Source organism: Tursiops truncatus, chromosome 10 (genome assembly GCF_011762595.2).
Source record: "Tursiops truncatus isolate mTurTru1 chromosome 10, mTurTru1.mat.Y, whole genome shotgun sequence".
NCBI classification, from domain to species: domain Eukaryota; kingdom Metazoa; phylum Chordata; class Mammalia; order Artiodactyla; family Delphinidae; genus Tursiops; species Tursiops truncatus.
Genome location: NC_047043.1, coordinates 83,500,757 through 83,527,490, shown reverse-complemented (window position 1 = coordinate 83,527,490; position 26,734 = coordinate 83,500,757). Strand labels below are relative to the sequence as shown.

The following is a 26,734-nucleotide window of genomic DNA, read 5'->3' as shown; positions in this document are numbered from 1 at the left end:
AGGGGCCACTAGGCGAGTCTGGGGTCCTCTCCTGCCTCCCCACCTGCCATCTCCCTCCTCCTTTCCTGCCTTCTCTTTCCACCTCTGCCGGAGGATGAACTGCCTTCCTTCTGCTCGTGTTAATGGAAGACATTGTTAATATCAGTAAAAGGGAGCACTTCAAGAAGGCAGCAGAGATTTGGCAAGTAAAGGCCTGACACCATATCCCCTGTGCTGGTAATGGTCTGGGTCAGAAACAGTGAATGTGGAACCAAATATTATTTCCCTGAAATGTCCTGCCATTTGAAGAGACATGTCTAGCTAGGAGACATATCTAAATATATTTTTATATAATAATAATATACTATATATTTTTATATAATATAATTTATATATACTTTTTTCTCCACCAGTAATTTTTTTTAACGTTGTATTTCTCAGAGAGAGAGAAACAGATTTTAAAATATAAAAACCTGTTCTTCAACTGAGGATGCAAAAACCTCATTGCAGTATTTATTCCAAACCTGCTCTCGTAATGTTCAGTCAAGGAGAAAACAGCGAAAAACAGTTGTTGATGGACTTAGCACAGAACTGGATTAAATAAGCATTAGTCTACTGAAGCTGATTACAGGAATATGAAAATGCAATATCTTAATGGTACATATTTTTATGTGGCAGCTCAGTTGCCTTTCATTTTGCAGCTAATATGTCTATTCTTATGAGTCATTTACTTCTTTAATTACCTTTTGCAGGCGAGGCACCATGGTATATTAATGTGAATGATTTTTACTGCCAGTTTATCATACAATGCCCCAGAAGTTGAAAGGCATAATTGACTTGGAAGAACAGCTCATGAAGGAAACAATATTTAGTTGACAGTTTTCCTTGTACTCTCTGTTGACGTTTATGAGTTTACACTATGCTAAAGGAGTCATAAACGCAATTTTCTTTCAATAACCGGAAAGGCTAGCTTCTCAAATACATCTGTGGAAAATGCATTTGTTCGTTTCTCGAATAATATGAAAATAACACATTTCCAGTGATAAGACCTCTCAGACTGCCAATTGAATTAAACCTTTGAAGGTACATTTATAACCTGTCTTGCAGCATTAGGAGATATTAGGGTTCATGTGATTGAATCAGTTTAATGAATATTTAAATTATAGACAGATTTGGATAAATCGTATTTAAATCTGGGTGTTAGAACGAGACTATTCGGCCTCATCCTCCCGATTTCCAGAGGGAAGGAAAGCAGGAAGGGAGCTTGGGAACTGTCTGGAGGAAGATCTTCTTTCTCCCAAGGCGAGGGAAAGTCTGACAGTACATTTTTAGGGAAAGAAAAAAAGAAGGGACCGTCACTACAACTCCTTTTAAGGTCTGGGCTTTGAACAGTTAAACTCAAGACTTGGGCGGGTCGCTGCTCTTCCGGCGTCTGGAATGGTGCCTGAGTTGACTTGGGCAGTTAGCAAGCGCCCTTGTTTTAACCATCACTTCCACAGTCCTCTGGGCAGGTCCTGGTTTGGCACATTGGTTTCGAGGGAGTTAAACTTTTCACAGTTTCCTGGATTGTTTGCAGTTCAGTCCTGTGCAGCATAATGAAAGTTTTCTAGCCATCTGTTGTTAAGCTGGCGGGGAGCAAGGCCAGTATATCCAAACAAAGTTCTGGCCTGCTGTAAACGGAACCTGTCGGTTTAGCATAGCTTTCCTGACCCCTCCAACGAACGGGGCAGCCCTTGGTACCAGGCACTGACTGCATGGCGCTTTCAAAGGGGAACTATTTTGGGGGTAGGGGGGTGAGGGCCTGTTTACTTTTTCCCTCCGCGTTCCTCTCACTGGCTTGGACTAGTTTATACTTAATCTTTAAGCGGATAAATGGTTACTTGTCCCCTCCTTTTTCAGAGAAGGAAGCATTACTTCTTAATAGGAGATTGTAACTTTTGAAAACAAGGTATGAGTGTCTCTAAATGTATGTCAGGCGGCTGTGATTTGCAAGGTTGTTCTGTAGCCAGTTGTTTTCGTTTCATCACTTTGTCTTTCAGCGTTTGGGGACAAATAGTCTGGGCAGTGGAAGCTCCTATATTTATTACTTAGCTTATGTAACTAAAGCGTTTTCACAGCTTTAAAAGGACTCCCCGCCACCCTTTCTTCCGCCTTTTTTATTTCATTATCAGAAGTTGATACACAGCGTAACTTAGAGAGCAGCCATTAGACAGTGCCTTCCAGCTGTGTGGGGTGTTCCCTACTTCTCTGTTCTTTTTTACAAGGTATATCTATTGCTTTTAATTGCCCAGCTTAACCTTAAAATCAGTTCTTTGTTTTGTGATATTCTGTAAAACGTGTTCAATTCTTAGTTCCTGTTTCCCAGTGTTTCCATGGCTCTGTATGAAACACTCCTGGATGTATGTGTGTATCTCGACACCTGTCTAAGCCTACCCCTAACCTGCGTGGGTTTCCTTTTGTTAATGACGCCTTGTAGGTGCTGTTGTATTTTTATCTTGGTCTTGCTGCAGTTTATTTTCTGTCCAGCATTGGTTACATTTGTGCTCTGTTAAGAGAGGGCTCTGGGGAGCCATTGTCAGACCTCTGTATCCATCTCAATTCATTAAAATATCCAGGGAGAATGGCCACTGTCATTGAATAACTATGTCAGCCACTCCCCTGGCTGCCTTTCCCTCTAGATGAGAAGCAGACCACAGTCCCACACGGTTACAAAGAAAAAAGGCACCAAAAGGATACATATTTGTCCTAAGCACCAACATGAGAGGGTTTGGATTCAACTTTAAGTGCAATCCAGGAATGTACAAGGGTCAGGAGTTCCATAAATGGGGGTGGGGGTGGGGGAGCAGAAGAACCAAAGGAGTAAACGAGGAGGTACCAGGCTTCTCCTTTAAGGGACAAGGAGTTTTGCGGTAGGTGGAAAATATTCAATTTAAAATTTAAATGAAGGCACTTATTTGGAAATACCATACAGTCCTAATCTGTTTGTAAGGTGACTGACATATAAAGTGCTTTTTTGTTTTAAGGTAAAAAGAAAAAAAAAATGTGTCCGGGGTAGAGTTTCGGGTATAAATGTCAGGTGCAACGCACGGCATACTCACTCCAAGAGTCAAGCAAATAACCTTGGCATTTAGGACACTGCCTTTTAGAACATGAAATTGTTTTTTGTTGTGTGTCTTTTTTTTTTTTTTTTTTAAAGGAGGACTACATAAAGGGGTCACCTATTAGCTGTGTTTTTGCTGTCTGAAACTCAGCCCTTCTGTCTATGAAAATCAAACTACTGTGTAAACATTCCAGTGTTGTTCTTGGTCTCTACAATAGCCACAGGGATCAGGTTTCACCTGCCTGCACATCTTCAAGCAATTAGAGCAATTAGCGTGAAGCCATTTCACATTCAAGGATTCAAGGTCTGTGGTGACATTCAAGTCCAGGAGAAGTCTAAAAGGGAGAGAGAGGAAGCGGCCCGGAGCATGGCTACTCTTCTTCCATGGTCCTAAGCAGACAATTTCTCTTTTAAAAATGGTAGCTCTTTAATGATATTATGAGGTTTTTAAATGACAGATCAAAAGTTGTTTATATCAAAAAAAAACCCACCCCAACAGTCATTTAATTATACTAATGAAGGTCTTTATACATGGCAGATTTTTTTCTTTTTTTTTTTTTTTTCTTTCCAGTATGCGGGCCTCTCACTGTTGTGGCCTCTCCCACTGCGGAGCACAGGCTCCGGACGCGCAGGCCCAGTGGCCATGGCTCACGGGCCCAGCCGCTCCGCGCGGCATGCGGGATCCTCCCGGACCGGGGCACGAACCCACGTATACCCTGCATCGGCAGGCGGACTCTCAACCACTGCGCCACCAGGGAAGCCCCTACATGGCAGATTTTTTAAAAAGACTTTTAATGGCTGTGAGAAATGGAGCGTTCCTCCTCCGTGTCTCACCATGGGAGTGACAGCATTCTTTGCAGAGGAAGAATGTATTTTATAATATATAAAGGAATTTGCATTCCGCTTTACATGGTAAACCTCCCTGTTTTGGGTAAATGGAACCATTACAGCAACGTAGAATATTTAGTTGGCAGACTTTGGGAGTAAGTATTGAAAGCGACTTTTAATTTATTTTTTTAGCTTGGAGAAGAGTAGTGGCAACTTTCATATATTGAACTAGTACCGTTTAAAGACAGATGATCAGCTTAGCACATCAGACAGCTATGTAAGCGTGACCGAAGATGCCTTTTACAAAATCGGCTCAGAATCCGGAAGGGTTTGTGTTGTGTTTGTTTGTTTTGTTTGTTTTTCACATGTGTAACTTAGCTACCCAGGAAATCTTGTTTGCATGAGGCAAACCCTAAACTGATTACAGCTTTTAAAATTGGTTAGTAGATTTTTAAATCCACATTGCACTGTTGGGTTATTACGCAGAAAGGGGGGAGGGGCTGATTTTCAAAATCCGAGGGTGCTGCAGGAATGATCTGGCTCTGTGCTCCCAGGAGGTGTCTGCAGTCAGGAGTAACTGCAGGCTAAATTATAATGTGGAATTCCCTTGCCCTTTAACCTGATGCTGCCTGTTCACATTCAGCGTTTATTAACAAACAGCTCTAAGTACAAACTTGTTGGGAGAATCACTTTTTCATTCGACACACTGACTTTAATTAGAATAAGTGGCTTATTTTTAAAAGAAATAATTGTGTGCCTCTAAGAAAGTTCTTGGAATAATTCCTTTATGAAATTGCCTTAGATGACTTCAAAGTGAGGAGGTATTGTGCAGTTTTCTGTCCATCGCCCTGAACTCATCTATCTGTGTGACTGAGGCTGGAGCATTTGTGTTCAATTAGTAATTAGCCATTTTTAGGGAACTGGACTTGCTCAGAAGTCTCTAGCCCCGTCTCGAACCACTTAGAGCTCTTCTGTTGAGGACTGGGTTTCCTGCCACCCACTTGCACGGCGCCCAGGCTATGTGCCTTTTGAAACTACATGACAGAGCAGATGCAGGGGCTGCTAATAAAATGTTGCATGCTGGACACTGAGACAGGTGAAGGTCTGCCTTTTTCCCTCGCCCCTTAGAAATGCATTGCTAGGAAGTCATTTGCAGCGTTTATAACTAGGCTGGCTGAGTTAGACAGGAACATTTGAATTGGATACTCTACCCCTTCTAAAAGTGGAGAGGCAGGCATCTAAAAGCTGCCGGGCTCAGAAGGGAGGTGAGGCAGTAAACCAGATCTTTCCTTTTTTTTTTTCTTCCCTCCTAGCCTCGTCCTCTGTTTCTCTGATCTGCCTTTTGAACTGTTTTTGTGGCTGATCAGTTCCACCTAATATGTCTCTTGATTTCTGCTATTGTAATACTCAGGCGACATGCTGTTCTCTTGGTTTTTATAAGCTTTAGATGCTTCTGCCTGTCATATTCTGGCGGTTTATCTTCAGCGTCTGGATTTGCTTTCAGACTTGAATGTCTATCAAGCTGCCGTTGCTTTGAATGTGAGATCAAAAGAAGATGAATTCCAGTAAAAAATTTCCTTCTCTGAAGAAAAGATTGGGGCCTATGTAAACATCCTACTGACAGTTCCCAATGAGTTATTTTAGCCGAGTATTAGCACCTGGATGACAGACAGTCCAGCATTCCGTGCTCCACGACAAATCAGTTGCTTCGATGGCAGAAGAACATTGCCACAGCAGCAGTGCATCTTCAGAAGGAATCCTTTTTCTTCCTCCTCCGCCTCCCCCTTTATCTTTTCTTTTTTCTCTTTTTTTTTTTTTTTTTTTGAATTTGGCTGTTCAACTCTTCATCCTGTTTTTCAAGCTGACTTCTCTGTCTTCAGCAGTTCACTTTTCCTTACAGTATCTGTCAAGTTCACTCAGGTGACGGAAGACAGGACTTCGATAATTAGTTTGGGGTGGCTTCAGGAGTGTTCAGGTAGGCAAGCTAGGCGTCTCAAGCTAAACAGGTAGTTTGGTTGATTGCAGAGAAGAGGAAAAGCAGCAAAAGCAAGCTCAGGGGCATATCCTTGGAATGCAGGCGATGTGTTCTTTAAAAATACATGTGACAAAATCCTCTAAAGTCTGCAGAATCGGAATTTTCTTTCTTCCTTTTTTTTTTTTTTTAAAAAAAAAAAAAAAAAAAGCATCCTGCCTATGTTAATGTCACCACAAAAATATCTCAAGAGCAGGCTGCCCAAAACCCTGTCGGTATGTATTTGTCTGCGTGAATGAGCTGTGTTTGGCTAGGGCTTGGTCTAGCCCCGGCACACTTCTGATGCCGTGTCCTTGCTTGCAGACCTGGGATGATTTAGATACAGTGTAGCCTGGATAGATTTCTTTAAGTGCTAAATGCAACTTTGAAAATTACCTCCAAGCTCCAACTGATCTTTCAACTTTGAAAGTGAAGAATTACTTGAGGAATTCTTGTGGTTTCTTTGTCATTTAGTGAGAGCCCAGGCAGCTACCGTGGAGGCAAGCGTCCCTTAAGTTGCCTACAAAGGGCAATGTTCCAGTGTGTTTTCTCCTCGAGTGTGCTTCAGTCGCACAGGACTTCCTGTTTATTCAAACATCTTTTTTACCATTCGGCAACCCCGCTTCACAGAAACAGCCAGAACCCATCTACAGCAAGAAGACGGAAATCCAAGGGCAGACAGTGCGAGCTTTCTCGATCAAACTCTTCATTTTCTCTGTAAGTGTCCAGAGGAAAAAAAAAATAGAACATTTTCGCTGGGTTAATAAACTTTTAAAACTAAGGATCTCCTCCTGCGCAGACATTCTCTGAAGGGCAAAATAAGATGATCCAACTTACTTACTGCTCTTTCTGACCCCCTCCCCTTCCATCAAAGACGTTTTTCTTTTTAGAGCTTTGAGAGGACCGGTTCGTTCTAACTCCTTGTTACTTCACTCTTGCTTTCAAACGTGTCTCCGGATGGTCTCAGCTAAGTCAGCAGCCGTGTGTCGTCAGGACCGGTTTAGGAGCTTGAACGGAGATTAGAACCTCGCTCTGCTTCTTTGTGAGCTTGTTTTGTGTCGCCTTCTTTTCCTTCCTGTTATCACCAGGAGTGAGAGGGTGCAGGGTTGGTGGCTTGGTAATTCTGCATCTGCAGGATTGTCCTCCATGTATGCATCACGACCCCATCATCGTTTGTGAATCGGTCTTGATAATATTTGTACCAATTTCATGCCAATAAAAGTCAGACTGCTGAAACAAGCACGGTCATTATGCCATTCATATTAGTATTGTTTAAACTGAGTGGGCTGCAAAAAAAGAAAGAGAAAGCCCGCCTCACTTTCCGAGATGGTTGTTAACTTTGATGTTGGAAGGGTCCTTTCAAAATGCTCATTGTGGATAATTAGGATGGCAGGGAAAGCCCTCGAACCCGGGCTGCTCGCTTCTCTCTGTGCCGAGGAGTGATGTGGTTGCCCCTTGGGTCCTTTCTCTTGAAATGACTTTTTCAACACATGGTTTGACATTTTTTTTTCAAGGGTTCCACCTTTTCCTGTCTGCTGTGGACGTCCCTCTGGCCCCCCTCCCCTCTCCCCACACCCCTCCCCCAACCCTGACCCAACCAGCTTCAGTATAATTGGTAAGCCAGGTGCTAATTTTTTTTTCTTCTTCACTGTATACTGGTCAGGGAATAGACAGGAAGTAGAAAATTAGCTCTTTTGATCTGAAGGGAATTGTTATTACTCTAAACCTTGTTTGTTAGTCCCCAGACTAAATATACTTCAATTTCGGCGTCTCACTCAACCATCTATTAGAATAGAGAAAGAAACAGGCTCTGTCATTGTCCCCCACCTGTCATGGAAGAAGCATTTCAATAAATAAAATAGGTAAGTGTATATACATATGTGTGTATCGCTCTTGCTAGGCTGGCTTTTTTCAGATTCAGAAGTTGTTCTACTTTGCAAGAAAAGAAAATTATGTTTGCGACTGCCTTAAGGACAATTTGTATAACAGTAGGAGTAATTGCAGGGAAAATGGAAAGAGTGACTGGAGGTATTTACTCAGATGTTAGTGTAGGTGTGGAGGCCAAAAACTCAGTGTGGGAACAGTGGGCCGCTTTTCTTGGTATCGCAGTCTATTTGATGACCATCAAATTTCCCAGCTCGCTGGTTTTGTTTTTTCTGGATGGCATGTTTGATTATTTATCAGAAGGGGAAGGGAGTAGCTGAAGCAAATAAACATGTGACCAAGTTCTGTTTTGTTTTCCACTCAGAAAGCCGTGCCCTTTCACAGACATACAGAAAAGAGTAAATGCATTGTTTTATGATAAAAGGAAATTGCATGTGTCATTTTCTTTTTAAAGGCAACCAAGTTAACCCTTACGACTCAGGAGCCTCTTGGCCTCCTGAGCATTCAGCAGGCTTTCACTGAGAATTCATCTATTGCGGTGGATGGTTTTATGGTACAGGATTTCCAAGGTTTAGTTGGTCAGTAGTTTGGCTTTTCTAGATGCATTCCTTAGTTATGCCTGCCGCAGTAGCTCGACTTTTTTTTGTTTTTTTGTTTTTTTTTTTTGGCGATACGCGGGCCTCTCACTATTGTGGCCCCTCCCGTCGCGGAGCACAGGCTCCGGACGCGCAGGCTCAGCGGCCATGGCTCACGGGCCCAGCCGCTCTGCGGCATGTGGGATCTTCCCGGACCGGGGCACGAACCCGTGTCCCCTGCATCGGCAGGTGGACTCTCAACCACTGCGCCACCAGGGAAGCCCCCAGTAGCTCTGCTTTTATGTTGTATGTGAGAGAGTGTGTGTGTGTGTGTGTGTGTGTGTGTGTTAAACAGTGATGCCATTGGATGAATCTGTAGCTCTTACAGTTGTGTTAAAGGCTATCTTCTGACTTTACATCGAAACATAAAGAGCTCAGTTAAAGGGAAATGTACCAGAGTTTCTGTGACCAGCGAGCAGCATGATTTATCCGTGTCCAACTGTTGCTTCTCTCTTTGAACGTGTCAGGCAGGTGGTGTCCTGCAAAGAGACGCCTTGTAGGTCTCCGAGACACCCTGAAAAGCATCTTCACGTCTTTATTCTTATGTCGTGTATGTAATGGCCTGCAGGAGTGTTGGTTATCTCAGGTCAGGTCCTCCAGAGACCTAGGGAAAGGCTCAAATCTACATGAAACGTAGACTTCTAAACAAGCAAACTAAACTTTAAGTTTTTTGCTTTCATTCTCCAGCGGGGTTTGCATCAGTGCGTGGAGATCCTTTATACATAGCCAAGCACTGACCTATGTGTACATGCTCTCACGGGCACGGTTTTTAATAACTAAAGCACGATTTTGGTCAGGGGCTGCCTCATGTATACACACCCTGCACAAATGATGGGCGTGATCTTAGCACAGTGCCTCACCCGGTCACATCAAGCCCTATAAGTCACAGCTGAAAATCTGTTTCATTGCCTATACCGTCTTGGAATGTGGATAGGAGATATGCACACAGAGGGATTCCCTCTCCATTGACTATATAAGGGAACAATGCAGCCGACACTCAAACACAGCGCAGCCTCCATCAGGATTGCCCCGCATGTGTGTCCCTGGGAGGTGGCTTCGTCCTGGGGAGGACAACCATAGCAGCAGTAGCCTTTCTGCCGTCTCTTTTTATCATTTGGGTGACTCTCCAAAAGGCCCTTGGGTTGGATCGTCACACTTTGTACCTATACACAGCCCTTTGTGCAAATCAAAGTGCCTGACTAATGCTAACTCGTTAATACTTGGAACATGCTTGGAACACAGGTGGGCTGTGATGATGATCCCACTTTTAAGGTGGTAAAGTGTCCTGTTGTTAAAATAGTTTATAATTTCCGGGTGTGTCTGTATTTCATGGTCAGGCACGAGCTGGAAGGGGTATGATCTAGATGTCATGAGAAGCGTTTTTCCTGTGACATACTCAGCCCTGACCACAGGCAGTCTCATGAGAAAGTATTTTACCATGAAGAAACTGGACTGGAAAATGCATCTAGTGCGTGGAGTTGATGGAGATGCAAGGGAGGAGCCGGTGAAGAGATCATGCTTGCTTTTAATCTCTTCAGCGTCGAAGTTAGGAGATTTTTTTTTTTTTTAAGATACAGCCTGGGCTAAAATTTTGATTTTTGTTTTGCTTCACGTTAACTCAATTTGATGTTGGCAATTTAACTTCCACAAAAATCAAGTTAGTTGGTTCTTTGCAGAGACGTTGCTCATTGGCAGTGCAAAGTGAGAAGTTACTCGTGGTTGTGGGCTTTGGGGCAAAAGAATCGAAACATTCTGTTAACCCTCAGTGTTACCATGTGATTCTTAAATTCTTGTGTGTCTTGCGCTCCTTCCTATGGTTACTACTTACAGAGTAAGAATTAGTCACATGCCATTTGCAGTTTTAAGTCTCATGTTAAAACCTTTTCCGGAAGTCTCTAGAATAGGGTGCGGGTAGAATTTGGGTTATTTGGTTCCCAGCACTGTTTGTTGGTTGGAAGCTGAACGTAGAAATTAGGTTTGAAAAGTCTCCGTTCAAAATGGGTTTTTAATTTCAAAAAGGGATTTTCAAAAAAAAAAAAAAAAAAAAGGGATTTTCAAAAGCGTGTAATTAATGATTCCAGTTTTGCTTCAGAAAAGTAGTTTATGTAAGCATGCCCCCACATGTTGCCAGGGTGTCATGCGTAGATGAGGATATTACACTTGACTTTTTATTTTTCTAATTCATTTATGTGTTTTTCATATCTTATAAAATGAGTAATCATTTTTAAGTGCTTTTTTTAAATTGAAGTATAGTTGATTTACAATGTTGTGTTCGTTTCAGGTGTACAGCACAATCCTTTTTCAAATTCATCTCCATTGTAGGTTATTTCGAGATATTGACTACAGTTCCCTGTGCTATACAGTAGGTCCTTGTTGTTTATCTATTTTATATATAGTAATGTGTATCTGTTAATCCCAAACTCCGGATTTTTCCCTCCCACCACTTCCCCTTTGGTAACCATAAGTCTGTTTTCTATGTCTGTGAGTCTGTTTCTGTTTTGTAAATAAGTTAATTGGTATCATTTTTAAAAATTCCACATTTAAGTGATATCATATGATATTTATCTTTATCTGACTTATTTCAGAAGCACTTATTCATTGTGAGGCCCTAGGCTATGCATATTATATGTATTAATTATGATATAGGGACTGTTATTTTCTCCCATTCTTACTGATGAAGAAATGGACGCAAGGAGAGGTTAAGTAACTTGTCCAAGGTCACACAGCTCGCAGGTGGTGGAGCTGGGGTTCAGATCCAGGCAGAATGACTGGTGGGCACTTCACCACCATGTATGCTGCTTCTGTAGAAATACATTAATGTTTTATGAAGTAAACCTCTCTTTCTTTGGAAGTGTTATGCTTCTCCTAAGGTCAGTAATTCCCCCAAATTCCCAGGGAATCCCTATTTCTTCATGCCTGGAGACTCAAGATCCCCCTTATGCTAAACGGCAGTGACCAGAAGCTCCAAAGATCGTTGTCACCCGACGAGCACAACTCTGGGAACACTGTTGTCCATCTGATGAACACAGTTTTGTTTTCAACCCGCCTTTTAAGAAAATGTTTCTAATTCCTTGACCAGAGTGATCAAATCTTCAGAAAGTTCACTGCCAAGTACCTTTGAGTGTGGCTTGGACTAACTGATTATATTCTTCTAGACATCTCTACATTCTTCTCTAAAGATCTATCATGTCTAGCAAGTCGTTCTGGTTCCATGTGAATGCAGGAATTCCAAAGCCATGGATTTGCGGGTTAGTGGCCATTTTGGGTTGTGTCATTCTTGAAGTACAAGGGCAGGGATTCTAAGCCAGACTGTGTGACCTTTGGCATATTCGGTAAACTTTCTGTTTACGTAAAACAATTTAGAACCAAGCCAGATACGCAGTTGGCGTTCAGTAAGTGTTGGCCATCACTTCTTCGTCATGACCTGGCAGCTGTATCGTCGGTACCTTCATCTCCCCCCAGGCTTGTCCTTTGGCTTCCAGCCAGCCATTCCCTCTGTATTATTCTACGAGTCAGGGCAAGGCATAGGTTAGGGTTTGGTGAGGGTCAGAAGGAACCATATTTGCTCAAGTGCCTTTGCCAGCGGAAGGATACAGGCCTCTCAGTTGCAAGTCATCTGTGTGACCATGGGTAAATCACATCGGCCCTCTTGTCCTCAGTTCGCTTTTCATACGATGAATATTGTCTGCCTTAGATTCCTCTGGGCTCAATAGAGGATGCTGTGGTTTTCTCAGTGTCTCTCTAAAGAGGATAGCCAGTGGTTTGAGATCACTGGGGAAGAGGAATCTTTGTTTCCCACAAAATATATCTTCTTACATATGGGGCAGTGTACTAAGAACTGGTTTCCATTAAATAAGTAGTTGTCATGTACAGGTACTGTGCTAAGAATTATGCGTATCTCACATAATCTTTAGAATTTAACCTTTCTGTTCCTGTGTTTCCATCTATGTTAGCTGGGTATAATGATGCCTCAAACGATTGTGAAAATTAGATGAGATTGTGTGTCTATACTGTTTAGTACTTGTCAGGCAATAAACACAGAATTGCAACTTTTATTATTATCTTCCTCATCCCCAGTGGCCAGGAACCAGAACAGTTTTAAGAATACATTTAATTGAAAATGCAAATCAAAGCCACAGTGAGATGTCACTTCACACCTATTAGAATGGCTCTTATCAGAACGACAAGAAATAACAAGTGTTGGTGCGGATATGGAGAACAGGGAACCCTTGTGCACTGCTGGAGGGAATGTACATTGGTGCAGCCACTATGGAAAACAGTATGGAGGTTCCTCAGAAAATTAAAAACAGGACTATCATATGATCCAGCAGTTCCACTTCGGGGTATATATCCAAAGGAAATGAAATCACTCTCTGGAAAAGATATCTGCACCCCCATGTTCATTGCAGCATTATGTACAGTAGCCAAGGTATGGAACAAACCCAAAGTGTCCATCGATGGATGAATGAGTAAAGAAAATGTGATGTACATACACACACACACACAGGAATATTACCCATAAAAAGAAGGAAATCCTGCCATTTTTAGCAACACAGGTAGACCTTAAGAACATTCTGCTAAGTAAAATAAGTCAGACAGAGAAAGACAAATACCATATAATCTCACTTGTATGTGGAATCTAACATGATCAAACTCATAAAAACAAAGAACAGATGGGTGGTTGCCAGAGGTGGGGAATTGGGGAAGTGGGTGAAGCTTGTCAAAAGCTACAAAGATCAGTAAGTTTTGGGGATGTCATGTACAGCACGGCGACTTAAGTTAATAACACTGTGTTGTGTATTTGAAAGTTGCTAAGAGAGTAGATCTTAAAAGTTCTCATCACAAGAAAAAATTGAAACTGCGTGAGGTGATGGATGTTAGCTAAACTTGTGCTAATCATTTCTAGATACATGTAATCATATATCTATGTAATCGTTTATATATATATAGTCATGCTGCACACTTAGAACTATTAGAGTGTTACATGTTAATTACATCTCAATAAAAGTGAGGGGGAAAAAGCATTCAGAGCCAAAAAATTTCATACAGTTACTTAACACCCACCCCCCACCACTCAAACAAGAAGCAAGCAACTATAGTAGAATGTGAGAATCTGCAGTGGATTGAAAAAACAGGGGCCAGAAATCCTGCTGGACCTGAAAGCCATGTCTGGTGGGTGGAAAGAGACAGGTCGAACTTAGCCAAAGGTGGAGCAGAGACACAGGTGTCCCGGCGTGTGCACTGTGGCTGGACTTCAGTTAAACTGTGAGAAGAAATCTGTGCTCTCTCAGCTCAGCCACTCCATTGTTTGCCTTATGAAACGCTCTTCTTGCAAAGGTCCGACCTTGGCTCAGTTGAACCATGGAACAGGGGACTTGTCCCTACTGGGACGTGAAGAAAGGATCAAAATCAGGGGATGATGGTGACAGCATCAGTATCCCCAGAGAAGATGGATGAATCTGGATAGATAATTATGAGGGAGATTCAGAGATAGCTGGGCTGGTTCATTTCTTCCTGTCTGCCTGCTTGGGGATTGCCATCACAGCAATAGAAACACAGGGTGTTACAGGGATTCTCAAGCAGCCCTGGTCCCTTGGGCCCCAAGGGAAGGACTCTGCTGCTTGAAGGAACTGGGTTGAGTTTTTAGGAAGAGGTAGAATTAACTTTCAAAGATATCATTTATTTTTTAACTTTATTGAGATAGGTTTTCATAAAGAAATGGTACCTATATTAAGGTGTACAACTTGATGTTTTCATGTATATATATATATATACATTGTGAAAAGATCACCACAGTCAAACTCAATAACTCATCCGTCACCTCTACATAGTGACCCTTTTGTGTGTATGGTGAGAAGATTGAAGCTGTATCTTCTTAGAAAATTTCTAGCGTACAATACAGTAGTATTAAGCGTAGTCACCATGCTGTACATTAGATCCCCAGAACGTATTCATCTCTCACAGCAGAAGGTTTGTGCCCTTTGGCCAGTATCTCCCCATTTCCCCTCCCCCCCAGCCCCTGGCAACCACCATTCTACTCTCTGCTTCTTTGAATTCAACTCTTTTAGATTCCATGTGTGTAAGTCAGGTCATGCAGTATTTGTCTGGGAAGGGTAGTGTTTAAATGGAGAAGATACTTAGATGCCATGTAAATGTGGGCAGAGAACATGAAGAAGGGAATTACAGATGTGACTGTGACTCCAAGAGTCCTGGGAATAGGAAGATCTGGTTGAAAAAAAAAAGCAAGTCTTTAGCGTGGGCGAAGAGGACAGATGAGTTAGGAAGTGTGGTACCGTGACGAGGCCCTTCCCTTCATCCTGAAGGCATCGGGACGCACGTTCATTCATGCATTTTTGGCTCTGTAGGACTGCATGTCCCTTTGCCAGAACTACCCTTGGCCATATTTGGTCTAATCACTGACCTTGGTAGAATGTGAGTATCACGTTTTCAGGAGACAACGTTTGTTTTTGTATTTCTGTCCTAACCACTCACTAGACTTGTGACCTTGGGCAAGTCACCAAACCTCACCATCTTAGTTTTTCCACTTTAAATTGGTAATCGTAAACCCTTCCCCTGCTTCCCTTAGATATGTGTGGGAACGAAGAATAAAAGAAAAAGTATAAAGCAAGTAACTGGCATAATGCCTGGCACATAGTAAGCAATTCAATACGTTGTTTTTATTTTAGTATTCTAAATGCGGGGAGTTACGGCCCTCCACTTGCCCCTGTGTTTCTAGATGTGCCTCATTTCTTAAGTTCTCATACAGGTATATTCTTCGCTCTTTGCAATAACTGCCTTGCGAAGTGTAAATTATTGGAAAATATTTGGATTTTTTTTTTCTATCTAGACTAACTTTGGCCAAGAGTGAGTAGTTCCAAACTTGAGATTCTTAGTCATATTTGGGTCTCCCCCTCTTCTCTTTTCTATTTCTTTCTTTTGTCTTTTATCTCAGCTGGACTTGGTTCTCACTCTTGCTTCTTTGCCCAAAATTCAGCAAAGGAAAGGAAGGTAATTTGTGAAGTGAAGCCTTCTAAGGGTTTATTTCCTGTGAGGGCATCTCGAACCCTGTTAGGGCTTGTATTACAAGAAGAAAAGCGGATACAGCCTCGTTTGCCTGAGCAGAAACTTAAGTACAGTGTTACGAGCAGAATCACAGAAAATTCTTCTTTATTTTGAGCATGATTCCAGCCCGATTCATTGGCAGCGTTCAAAGCCTCACTGCAAGGTATGAAAAGATAAGCATCTGGATTATTCATAATGAGAGTTACCGGGCTGCACCCTCATAAAAGGCAATTGCAGAAAACGGCAGGTTAATACAGTGAGTGAACAGATCCCTTGGATTCATTTAGTCTCGCATTTGACCCCCCCCCCCCCCCCCCCCCCCCCGTTTTCTACTTTGGGAACTTGGAGGAGGACTGGGCCAGGTTACTTGTTCACTTTTGGATACAGTCTGGTCCTTCCTGAACGGGCGGAAGCGGGTTTGACGCAGCACCGTGCTGAACGTTTTAGATACTGTCTATAAAGCCGACTTCTGTTTTACTAGATGGCAGTGCTGATCTTGCCTCCAGTCATGGTACCCCAGGCTTAGGGCTTGTCAACTCTCATGAGCTAGACAGGCTCAGGCCTGGGCAGTGCTTGAATGGAATCCTTCCAAACACAACTCAGGTACCGGAGACTCGGTGGTGGTGATTCAGCGTCTGGCACTGGCTCCCGCCAGGAGCAGCCAGCCGGGGCCTCAGCAAGGTGCTTGGGGGGCCCTATGTTAATAGGTGTTTGGAGTAGGAGCGTGATGGTGGGGCTTTTCTTTCCTCCTCTTACAAGAGACTTCAAACAGACTTTCTGCCTGTTTGTAGCCATTGCACTTATTTCAGCTGATTTTGCAAGAGGATCACAGATACCCTTTTCCTCTTGGCTTGTGAAAGTTCCTAACTTTGACCTTCTTTGGCAGGAGGCATCTTCTGGGCGCCTTACAAATGAAAAAGGTTATTCATAACTGCAAGTGAATATAGGGTTTGCGGACCCTTTTTCTGCTTCCCAGCTTTCCTTTGGGGGTGGGGCTTATAGCACAACGCCTCCTCCTGTCTGCAGCCTTCAGGTATTATTTCTGTGTCCAAGTCTCCTGTAGTAGGTGCATGAGATGGTGTTTGAACCCTGCGGCACTAATGCTGGTGAATCATGGCATGGTGCAAGAACACGGTTGCATAACTCTGTTCTCCTTCATCCCAGCTCTTCTAAAAATAAAAAATAAAAAAATTAAATGTTTAAAAAAGAAGGAAATGGCATTTGCCACCTTTTCTCCCAAGCAAATATGCTCTAATGGATTTGCCTACACACACACACACGCACTCACACACACACACACACACTCACACACACACGCACGCACTCACTCACACACACTCCCAACCTACCTGTACTCATGTCTTTGCATTATTTGTTAGATTTTAAAGCAAAGAATATATGACTATTAAACGTCATAGCATCCTCTGTGTAGCTTAAGGAACATGAAATCTTGTCAGTAAAGATTTGGGAAACGTGGCATTGGAAGTACATCTAGAGGATGGAGGTTCAAGCTGGTGTGGGACAGTAAAGAAGTTGCAGTGGTCCCGGTTGGGGAGGGAACGCTGGGTGTTGGCCTCATCTTTCCCCACCCGCACAGGTGGAGGTGACACTGCTCACGGCCCTGTCTTCTTCTTCAGTTAGGACAGCGATGACGATAGGGAACTTTGACTTTTCCATTTCCTGTCCTTTTTGCTTTTAACTTGAACACGTAGTTTTGGAGAGTCGTAGGACTGAGATGGTCTCTGCTCCAGTTTTTCACCACGTCTATCCAGCTGTTGTCTCATAAACTCACTTGCAGAGGCTGTGCAACATTTGGAGAAAGCCATGCCCTCTCTAAATATCGGCTGGAATGCCCTCAAAGTGTAGGACACTTTACAGAGCTGTCAGAACTCTTGAGGATGGGTGATGCTCCGTAGAACCTTTCTCTTCTGGGTCACTGGTTCAAATCCGCTGTCCCAAATGATCTAAGGCATTGCTGTCGGCCCCGCCTACTTTTGGGGGGTGGAGTCAAGTGAATCAACTACCAATGAATGCTCAGAGTCTACACCCTTATTTGCAGTATCACAGATTAGACCAAACAGTGACTGGTGCAAAGAGACAATTAAAGGCTCTCTGATGATTTTTTGTTGGTTGTTGTTGCCCTCTGTGTATTAAAATTCTGATAAAGTAGGTTTTTGTTTGTTGTTTACTTATGTCACCAGTAACATGACTTGAGGGTCTGCTATAGTGCTATCTTTCATTGGGTATCTAATATTTACACAATCGTTAGAATTGGAATCTTTCCTTGGGCATCTAATATTTTCATATTCATAATCACTGAAATCCCTCTGTGAGATCAGCTCACTTTTCCATTCTCCTGTGATAACCAAGTGCTCTAGTTGTAAATTATATACATATACACATATATATGTATGTGTGTGTGTATATACATATATATTTTTGTTTGTTTGTTTGCATTCTTTTTTTTTTTTTTTTGCGGTATGCGAGCCTCTTACTGTTATGGCCTCTCCCGTTGCGGAGCGCAGGCTCAGCGGCCATGGCTCACGGGCCCAGCCGCTCCGCGGCATACGGGATCTTCCCAGACCAGGGCACGAACCCGTGTCCCCTGCATCGGCAGGAGGACTCTCAACCACTGCGCCACCAGGGAAGCCCTTTTTTTGCGTTCTTGTTGGAGAATTCACTGCCTTGGAATGTTGTTGGTTCTGTGCAAATGCTTCTAGTTCTGTCAGCCACCGTCATTTCTTTTCTTAAGGTAACCCACAAACCTGCTTTTCATCCTGCACTGGAATGCTTACCGTGTCCAAAGCAAGGGGGTGATGGAGTTTCCCTGCATACTTATTTCTGGGTCTTGCTCCAGAGCAGTTGTCAGATTGGGTTCCATGAGGAGCACTCGTGTTTAGATAGTAGCTAGTTGCTGGAGTTGAACCAAGATAGCAAATTAGCGTAGGGGGAAAAGGTGCTCTGGAGGGACTTGAGGTGTCTGTAGAGGTTGAGAAATAGAGGAGAGAACATGTCTTCTTTCCTACTAAGCTTCCCATGCAGCTTTTTATTGCTGGCTTTTCCTTCCACCCTCATCTATGCAGTGACTGTTGATTAGCCTGTGAAATTATCTGAGAAACAGGTTTGATCTTGCGGGGTGCGGAGAGTCTAGGAAAAGAAACTAGAGGAAGGGTGGCTGACTCAGAGCTGCCTTTGAAGCTGGAAATGGGACAGCTTCTTGGGGCAGACAGGAAGTCAACAGCCCTTCTCCACTGGCCAATAGGGAACGTCGAAAACCTCGCACTAGAATGAGATGCACTCTGAACTGCTATAAATGACCTGTGGGAAGAAGAAACATGCGTTCAGCATTCGCAAGTAGTTTGAAATGGTTTCAGATAGAGGAGTATGTGGATGTATTTTGTGTTCCTGTCCCAGTTCCTTCTTAGAAAATCAAAAATGAGTTTGAGCCTTAAGAATAGCTAATTAGTAACATCCTTGCATCTTAGCTCCACTAAAATTATTCTGGCCAAATGATTGAAAGCTCTGTTTATATAAAATTGTGTCCGGTGGAATCTTATGAGACTCTCAGAATACAGATAGCAGCCTAAGACAAGCTGGCAAAACTTTTCTTGTAAAGGGCTAGATAGGAAATATTTTAGGCATTTCAGTCTCTGTCACAAGTACTTAACTCTGCTTTGTGGCCTAAAAGCAGCCAGGTGGTATGGAAGCAAATGAAGGTGACTGTGTTCCAATAAAACTTTATTTGTGGACGCTGAAACTTACATTCCATGTAATTTTCATGTCACAAAATATTTTTTTGTTGTTCTCCCAACTGTTTAAATAAGTAACAACCATTCTTATCTCATGGGCTGGACAAAAACAGGTGATGGGCTGGATTTGGTCCCTGGGCTCAAGTTTGCTGACCCTTGACCTAAAATGCTGCAGTGCCTCATATTTTTGGAAGACCTCCATGTATCAGTACTGACCTCACCAAGTGTGTTATATAAAAAAAAATTGTCTGTTTTCTCCTACCGGGTTGCTTTCTGTTTGTGTGCATGTTTACTCAAACCATATTTTATGTAAACACATTGGTGTTGCTTAAAATATGGTAAACGTGTTTTTTGAACATTGGCTACCTTGATGAACATGCTAAACATAGCATACCTCGTAGGATGCCTCACCCCTCAAATATAAGCACCTGCCGTGAACTTGAGATGTAAATAGCTCGAAAGTTACAAACATGCTGATGTAAAATGTAATTTGTAAATAACAGATGGCACATATTTACAAGGAATGGGAGGCACTGCTGAGAATGAAGTCATCTGGAACCAAAAGAATGGAAGATGTGTCAAAACTGTCCAGGTCCCCAGTCACCATGAAACTAACTAGCATGCTGCCAAACTAGCAACCCAGCGCCAGTCCCCCTGACCTTCTGAGTGCCCAGCTCGGGCTGGGGTCTGTGGCGTGCTGACCACAAGGAGACTTCAGCCCCTTGGGCAGATCGGGGCATAGATAGCAGCCAAGGCAGAGAGGGAGGCAGTGTATGCCTTGGCTCCTGTTAGCTCACAGGGCCATTGATTTCGTCTGTTGAAGGACAATAAATGGGATTGTGTGCAACTGAGCCGTAAGTGCCTGGTTTTATCACTCGCCTTCACACTGATATCTTCGAACTGCATCTTTACTGTAACTCCAGCCTAGCAGTCAGATACAGCACTGCGTTATCCAGGGCCAGGCAATTGTCACATCTGTTCTAAAGGAAGTGTTGACTCAACCCAGCCCAGGAAACCACCACCAAGAGTAAAAGGTCTCCAGAGATTGGATGGAACCTTTTAAGTTATTTACACAAGCAGTTGGCCTGGAACTTGAGTCACAGTTGATCCTTGCTTCTTACAAGGGAAATTCTTTTATTTATTCATATTCTCTCTCCCTCCCCCTCCCTCCCCCTCCCTCCCCCTTTCTCTTCCTCTCCCTCTCTCTCTCTCTCTCTCTCTCTCTCTCTCTCTCTCTCTCTCTCTCTCTCACTCACACACACACACACACACACACACACACACACACACACACAATATCTACTTGAATCTTATTATTCTGTAGCTGCTGAAGGATCTACTTGTATCTTCAAACAGGATATCTTAAGGGACCTTGCTCCAACCATGATTGAGAAACTGTTATAAAAATAAGAGAAGTCTGTCCTCACTCCTTAGTCGTGTTGGGACACATCTCTGAGGTTCAGGCAGTGGAATCAGAGATGAGAGACATGAATCCGGTTTTTATGATTTTGATGCATGGAACAGGTAAAGATGGCTATCAAGTCAGCATGTATAGGAAACAAAGTGGACCTAAGTCCCTGGTGCAGTTCCCAAAGGGGATCCCATCAGTCATTACAAATTTTTTACTGACCAGCAGTGAACATGACGATAAGCATGTTTGACTCACATGGTAGATGCCTTGAGGGGTGGGATAGGGAGGGTCAGAGGGAGACGCAAGAGGGCGGAGATATGGGGATATATGTATATGTATAGCTGATGCACTTTGTTATAAAGCAGAAACTAACACACCATTGTAAAGCAATTATACTCTAATAAAGATGTTTTTTTTAAAAAAGGGATTTGTATTATAACGTCATATACATAGTCTTGTGCACTAAGGGTCTGTTTCTCTTCTTTTTTCGTGACGATTTAAAATCTAGTTTACAGTGATTTAAATATCATGGGAATCAGAAAAGCAAATGCCCTTTAGTGATTGATTTCACAGCACCTTATAAGTTCTAATAAATTAGGTTTTAAAATTCTGGCTGAGACCTTAGTTGATTTTTCGGAAGGTGGGGAAGTGTTAGTATGGACCGACTTTGTTCTCATACTCATGATTAGGCCAGGGAATTATTATGGAATAATTCGTAACAATTCATATCAAGATGAATAATTCTTTTTAAATATATATTTTTTAAGATTTATTTATTTGTTTGGCTGTGCCAGGTCTTAGTTGCGACATGCCGAACTCTAGTTGCAGCACGCAGGATCTATCTAGCTCCCTGACCAGGGATCGAACCCGCGTCCCCTGCGTTGGGAGCGCGGAGTCTTATCCACTGCGCCGAGGGAAGTCCCCCAAGATGAATATATTCTTTGCACTAGGGTTGTCTCTCCATCCCAAATATTTGAAGTTATTTTACCTGTTTGCATTCATTTTGAGGGTGAAATTTGGAGGCCAGTTTATACATCTTCATCATCTGTTCTCTCTTCAGTAGTTTGACTAAAATTTCCCTTGTGTTCATACAAGTTCCTAAACCTTTTCTGCCCTGTGCTTCTACCTTTAATTATCTTCTTTGGTGTGGCTTTGTCTGAAATGCTGTGAAAGGGCTGGAGTTTGTTCCACGATTATGTAATTTGATTTCCCCCATGTTGGGTCTGAAAAAGATGTTACACACATAAACGACTTTTTTTCCCTCAACCCAGCAGAAAAAATTGCAAGGATTCCAGTAGCTAATTTTGAAATGTATAGAGCCAGCTTAGTAAACATTTGTTGCAAACTTAAATTTGAGTCCTCTACTTTATTTTGCTGAAGTGTGTTTGTGAGAACTTGCTCATAGAAGAATAGGTTTGTGTGTATGTACATTTTTTTAAAGGACACTTATTAGTATGTCTTTTGCTTAAATGAGGAGCTCACTGTATAGATTCTCGGAGACTTGAGTACCTGAAAGTTGAGTCCCTGTTCTCCAGGTATTTGGTGAAACGTGGTAAATTATTTCAACAAAGATTTGTGACCCTGCGGAGTTGCCGCTACTCTGATCTCCTTTGCTTGCACTGTTTTGGTCTTGAATGTGCCTAACTTTTCTCCTCTTCCCCACCGTATCTTTCTCCGCACGATCTTTTCGTTGTCATCTACAGACCTTCCGTCTGCCTTTCCAACCAGCAGCCAGACCCTTCTTGGCTCATCAGTCTGTGACTCTGGGAGCTCTGAAGGTAGCACTTAAAATATATAACAGTTCCCTTTCCTACATTAAAAAGCCATAAAACCTTCATGGAAAATAGCTAAGAGGACGTATACAGTAGGAGGAGAGGCTCTTTGCTCCTGCAGGCACCTTGCAACGGGACTATTTTTCTTATATGATATAAATGAAATCTTCACTCTGCCCACTTTTACACCTACGCATGTACTGAGCGTCTCCAAGGAGACAAGGAAACCCGGAGTCCAGTGATGGTGGTGAATCCTCCTCGGAGACAGCAGGCTGGAGTCTCAGGCAACTCTCCCAGGCGTCTTGGCTTCCAGATGCCCCTCTCAGACAGCCTCTCTTCTCAAGGCTCTTGCAGGCAGGCTTTCTCGAACACGCCTCTCCCTTCCCAGATGAAATAGCCTGTCCGTTCCATCTGAAGGGCTGGTCGTGGTGAGTTCAGTAGACAGAAGGCTACTGAAGGGCTAAGAAGGGTGGGTGCAGTAGGGAGGTGAGATCGGAGGGGTCCATCTTTCCCAAGATCTTTTCTTGGTCACCCGTTTCTTTATCTGTGCGTATGTTTCATTTCCTCCCTCTGGACCTCTTAGGCACGAAGCCACCACGCAACCTTACATAGCGTCTTAAACATATTCTTTGTGACAACGGTACAGTCATGAGCTCGGTTTAGTTAGATTGTCCTTTGAGGAGAAGTACTCCTCTTGCTGATGCAACGTTTTTAGGCATCTTTTCGTGAACAGTAGCCCCCTTGACCACTCTCATTGCCCTTCCCCTGAGTTTGCTGCACGGGAAACCCCGTACCATCTTGCCTCTCCCCACTGCACCGTGTCACTCTAACTTTTCCGAGAACTATAAACACTGTTTTCTTATGTAAATGACATCTGTTCCTCTTTGAGGAACACACTACCATCATTAGCCCATTTTTCACACTTTCTAAGATTATCGTGTCAGGTCTTTTCGATACTTTGACCCCGTCTCTGTGTGAACCTTCTTTCAGGCACAAATAATGAGTGATCATGTAGCAATGATTACTGATGTGATCCCCAGTAAATCTTGTTTTGTCTCTAAACTCCAGGCGCATCATTTAATGAGCCTTCTCAACATCTTGTCCATATGTACATTTTTGGTTCTCAGCTGAATTGATTCAAATAATCTAACTTCTCGTGTGATTTTCTAGCACGATGTCTGCAGATTTCAGTGTTCCGTTGCCAATCCTGCTGTCCTCTTTGGAAAGGTGGGGCTAGCAGTTATCCTGTTAAGTCCTTTGTCCCTGAATGACTGCATGAGGGTTTATTGATGACATACTTTTTTATTTGAGCTCTCAAAAAAGATTGGTCAGTGTTCTGCCTTTGGAGGAGTCTCGTTTTCTCCTTTGGTTTTATCTCCAGTCGATAGCACCTCCCCAGTTTCTAGCTTTAAATAAAAACCAGCCCGTGGTGTAAGCTCAGAAGGACCCATGTGTGTTTGACACAGTCAGTTTTACTCACAAGCGTGTAAGGTACCCTTTGAGTGGACTTAGGGGTCAGATTGGCCAAGATTTTTTCGTACGTAGTCCATCAAGGTCACCCTGTTTTGATCTTCCTTCACAAATAACTTCACTCACAGTGTGGTCCACCACTTAGCTTTTCCTCTTTATTTGGACTCAAATGAGGTGAAAGTGTTAACTTTCAACTCGAGTTGCCTAGCTCCCACGAGAAGAATTGGAGGAGTATGAAGGTACCTTTGAAAGGAGCCCTTCATTGTCTCCGAAGTTTCTGGCTTTGCCCAGGTTCCTCCTGGCCTCTCTCTGCCCTCCTTCCTCAAAGTCCCAATCATTCATACTCTGCCTTTCATGTCAGATTTATGGTAGGAATCAAGTGTCTGCTCAGATGGACTGCTGTGCCTGAGGAGCTGTGGATGGAATTGGCTAACTCTAAGAAAATGTAAACACATTCTGGAAAGTTTTCCAACTTAGACTGGTGGGAAGTTTGGTTTGCTCTTTCTTTTGCCTGGAAATGGAAAAGTCAAGATCTCATCCTCATGTGTCCTTCCTAGAATACTTCTTTGCGAAGGAGGCCCTGAACCTGTGTAGTAACACAAACGTTTTCCTTCCATTTTTCCTTCCAGGCGCTTCAAGTGGCAAGACAGCTTCTTCTCCAGCAGCAACAGCAGCAAGTTAGTGGATTAAAGTCTCCCAAGAGGAATGACAAACAACCAGCCCTTCAGGTAGCAAGTCTTTTTTTTTTCCTTCTTTCTTCTTTCTTTTCCTTTAAGTTGATGATACACTTTGGGGCAGCTGATAAGCCATTCAGAAGTGGATTGTGTTGAGAATTGCAAATCTCGTAAGGAAATCTTCTGCAAAAAAGTTCATTTTTCTGTTTAACACTAGAACATGACATTTGGGGGGAAAATGTCTGTTCAACCAACATTTTTGTTGTTGGGAGTAAACAAATCTAATGAGACAATTTAATCGGAGGCTGAGGAGTTGTTGCCATGGGTTGCTTATTAGGCAGTGTGGCTAACCAATGAGGGAAAGTCCATAGTACTCACATATGTCACTCATTCTCTTGTGATCTGTCTGGAAATGGGACACACACACACACACACACACACACACACACACACACACACGTTACTTTAGTGCAGTGGTTTTCAGCCGGAGTGCTTTTATCCCTCAAAGGACAGTGGGCAGTGTCTGGAGACATTTTCGGTTCTCACAACTTCGGGGGAATGGGTGCTACTGGCATCTAGTAGAGGGAGACCAGGGAGGCTGCTAACATCCTACAATGCACAGGAAAGTATCCCACAAGAGAGAATTATTCAACCCAAAATGTCAATACTGTCAGGAACGTATTGGGATTAAGGACGATACAGTATTTTTAATACACCTAGGAATTAATTTAATACCTACTCCATTATTCACTGGCTGTTTTCCAAATATTTCTGAATCATTAATAAAGATTGGCAAGCATTTTTTATGTAAATATACTCCAAAAGACTTTTAGCAGCTTCTCATTTCAGGCACATTGAGGGCAGGGGTTAGCGGAGTGGAAGGAGTGAGTTCATAAAAATCTACTTTGAATCTTTGACTTGGAGTAGAAAATTGTCATAGACATTTTAAAGAAACTTGACATGGAGTATCCCATGCTCCCATCCAGGGCAGGGAGGGCACTTGCAGGTACCAAGTGGCTCAACTACTTTCATAGCTAAGAGTGGGCATCCCCCCAAATGGGAAGCAAAGATGAGTTTCCCACGCTGGGCATTCTGGAGAGGAGTTTGTAAGTGGGAGCTGGTGGGTATAACTTGATGCCGATTAAGGTGATCACAAGGTCAACCGAAATTCTAGCTTGGGTTGACTTAGATCAGAGAGAACCAGTATACCAGCACCCAAATTATCCTACAAAGATCAGACTGACCTTGGGCCACACCTTCTGGTGCTTCTACTCTGCTTGGAAATTGTCACCATCTAGAGGAAGTTCAGCGTGATAGTAGTAGCACTTCACTGGCAGAGTTGAATGACAATGTGCCTTGTTTACCAACACTTCCAAAAGCGTTTTATTTGGTCAGCCACCACCAACCCGTATGCCTTTTCACGTGTGTGAATGCTGGGGACATTTTTAATGAGGTCCAGTGCCACTGAGGTCCCATGTCAGGTGCTGTAAGCAGTGCTTTGTTGTGCAGATGTCTTAAGAACAGCTCTGGAGGATGAAATATGACTGTGTTGACCTTTCAGCTGTGAGCTTATTTGTCAGGATTCAAATAAGTTGAAAGGATCAAACTGAACAGTTTCCGTAGTCAGACTGGGAATTGTGCTTCAGAGGTCAGCAGCGGAGGCCACATTGCAGATTCCAGAACATAGCCAATTGTTGGTACATATTAAAGTACTGGGGCATCTCCTGCAGACAGAGACACAATTAAAATTCTAATTTATTAATGTATACAGGGAGCTAGCCCAGCCTGTCATTCAGTGATTCAAATGACTGTCCATTCTTTTTGCCTCCCCCTTGGAGCTCTCACAGCCTTAAAAATACTATGAGTCCTCTTGAATTTATCAGACCTCGAATGCGTTGGAAAAATAACAATATGTTATTCGGGGACAGAATCTCACATATCGTAGTGCTTTGGTTAGAGAGAATTTTCAAAAAGGACACACATACATGGTCTAATGAACTGCTCTTCAGTATTGAATATCATTTGTAATCTTTTAGACTAGACTTATTTTCTAGATGCTTTGTAAAAAACATAGGGCGGGCTTCCCTGGTGGCGCAGTGGTTGAGAGTCTGCCTGCCAATGCAGGGGACACGGGTTCGTGCCCTGGTCTGGGAGGATCC

The 26,734-nt window shown here is 42.9% G+C and overlaps 1 protein-coding gene across 8 annotated transcripts in view; it reads left to right on the top strand.

Moving 5' to 3' along the window:
* The window catches only part of FOXP1 (forkhead box P1), a 501,131-nt gene that overhangs the window by 327,873 nt on the left and 146,524 nt on the right, over positions 1-26,734 (top strand). For 7 of the 8 annotated variants that reach the window (XM_073787565.1, XM_033865275.2, XM_033865278.2 and 4 more), the window contains one exon: positions 24,531-24,629. In XM_073787565.1, the coding sequence (XP_073643666.1) occupies positions 24,531-24,629 (99 nt within the window). Of the gene's footprint in view, positions 1-6,554; positions 6,636-24,530; positions 24,630-26,734 lie in introns of those variants that run through there. The other variant, XM_073787567.1, reaches the window with a different exon arrangement.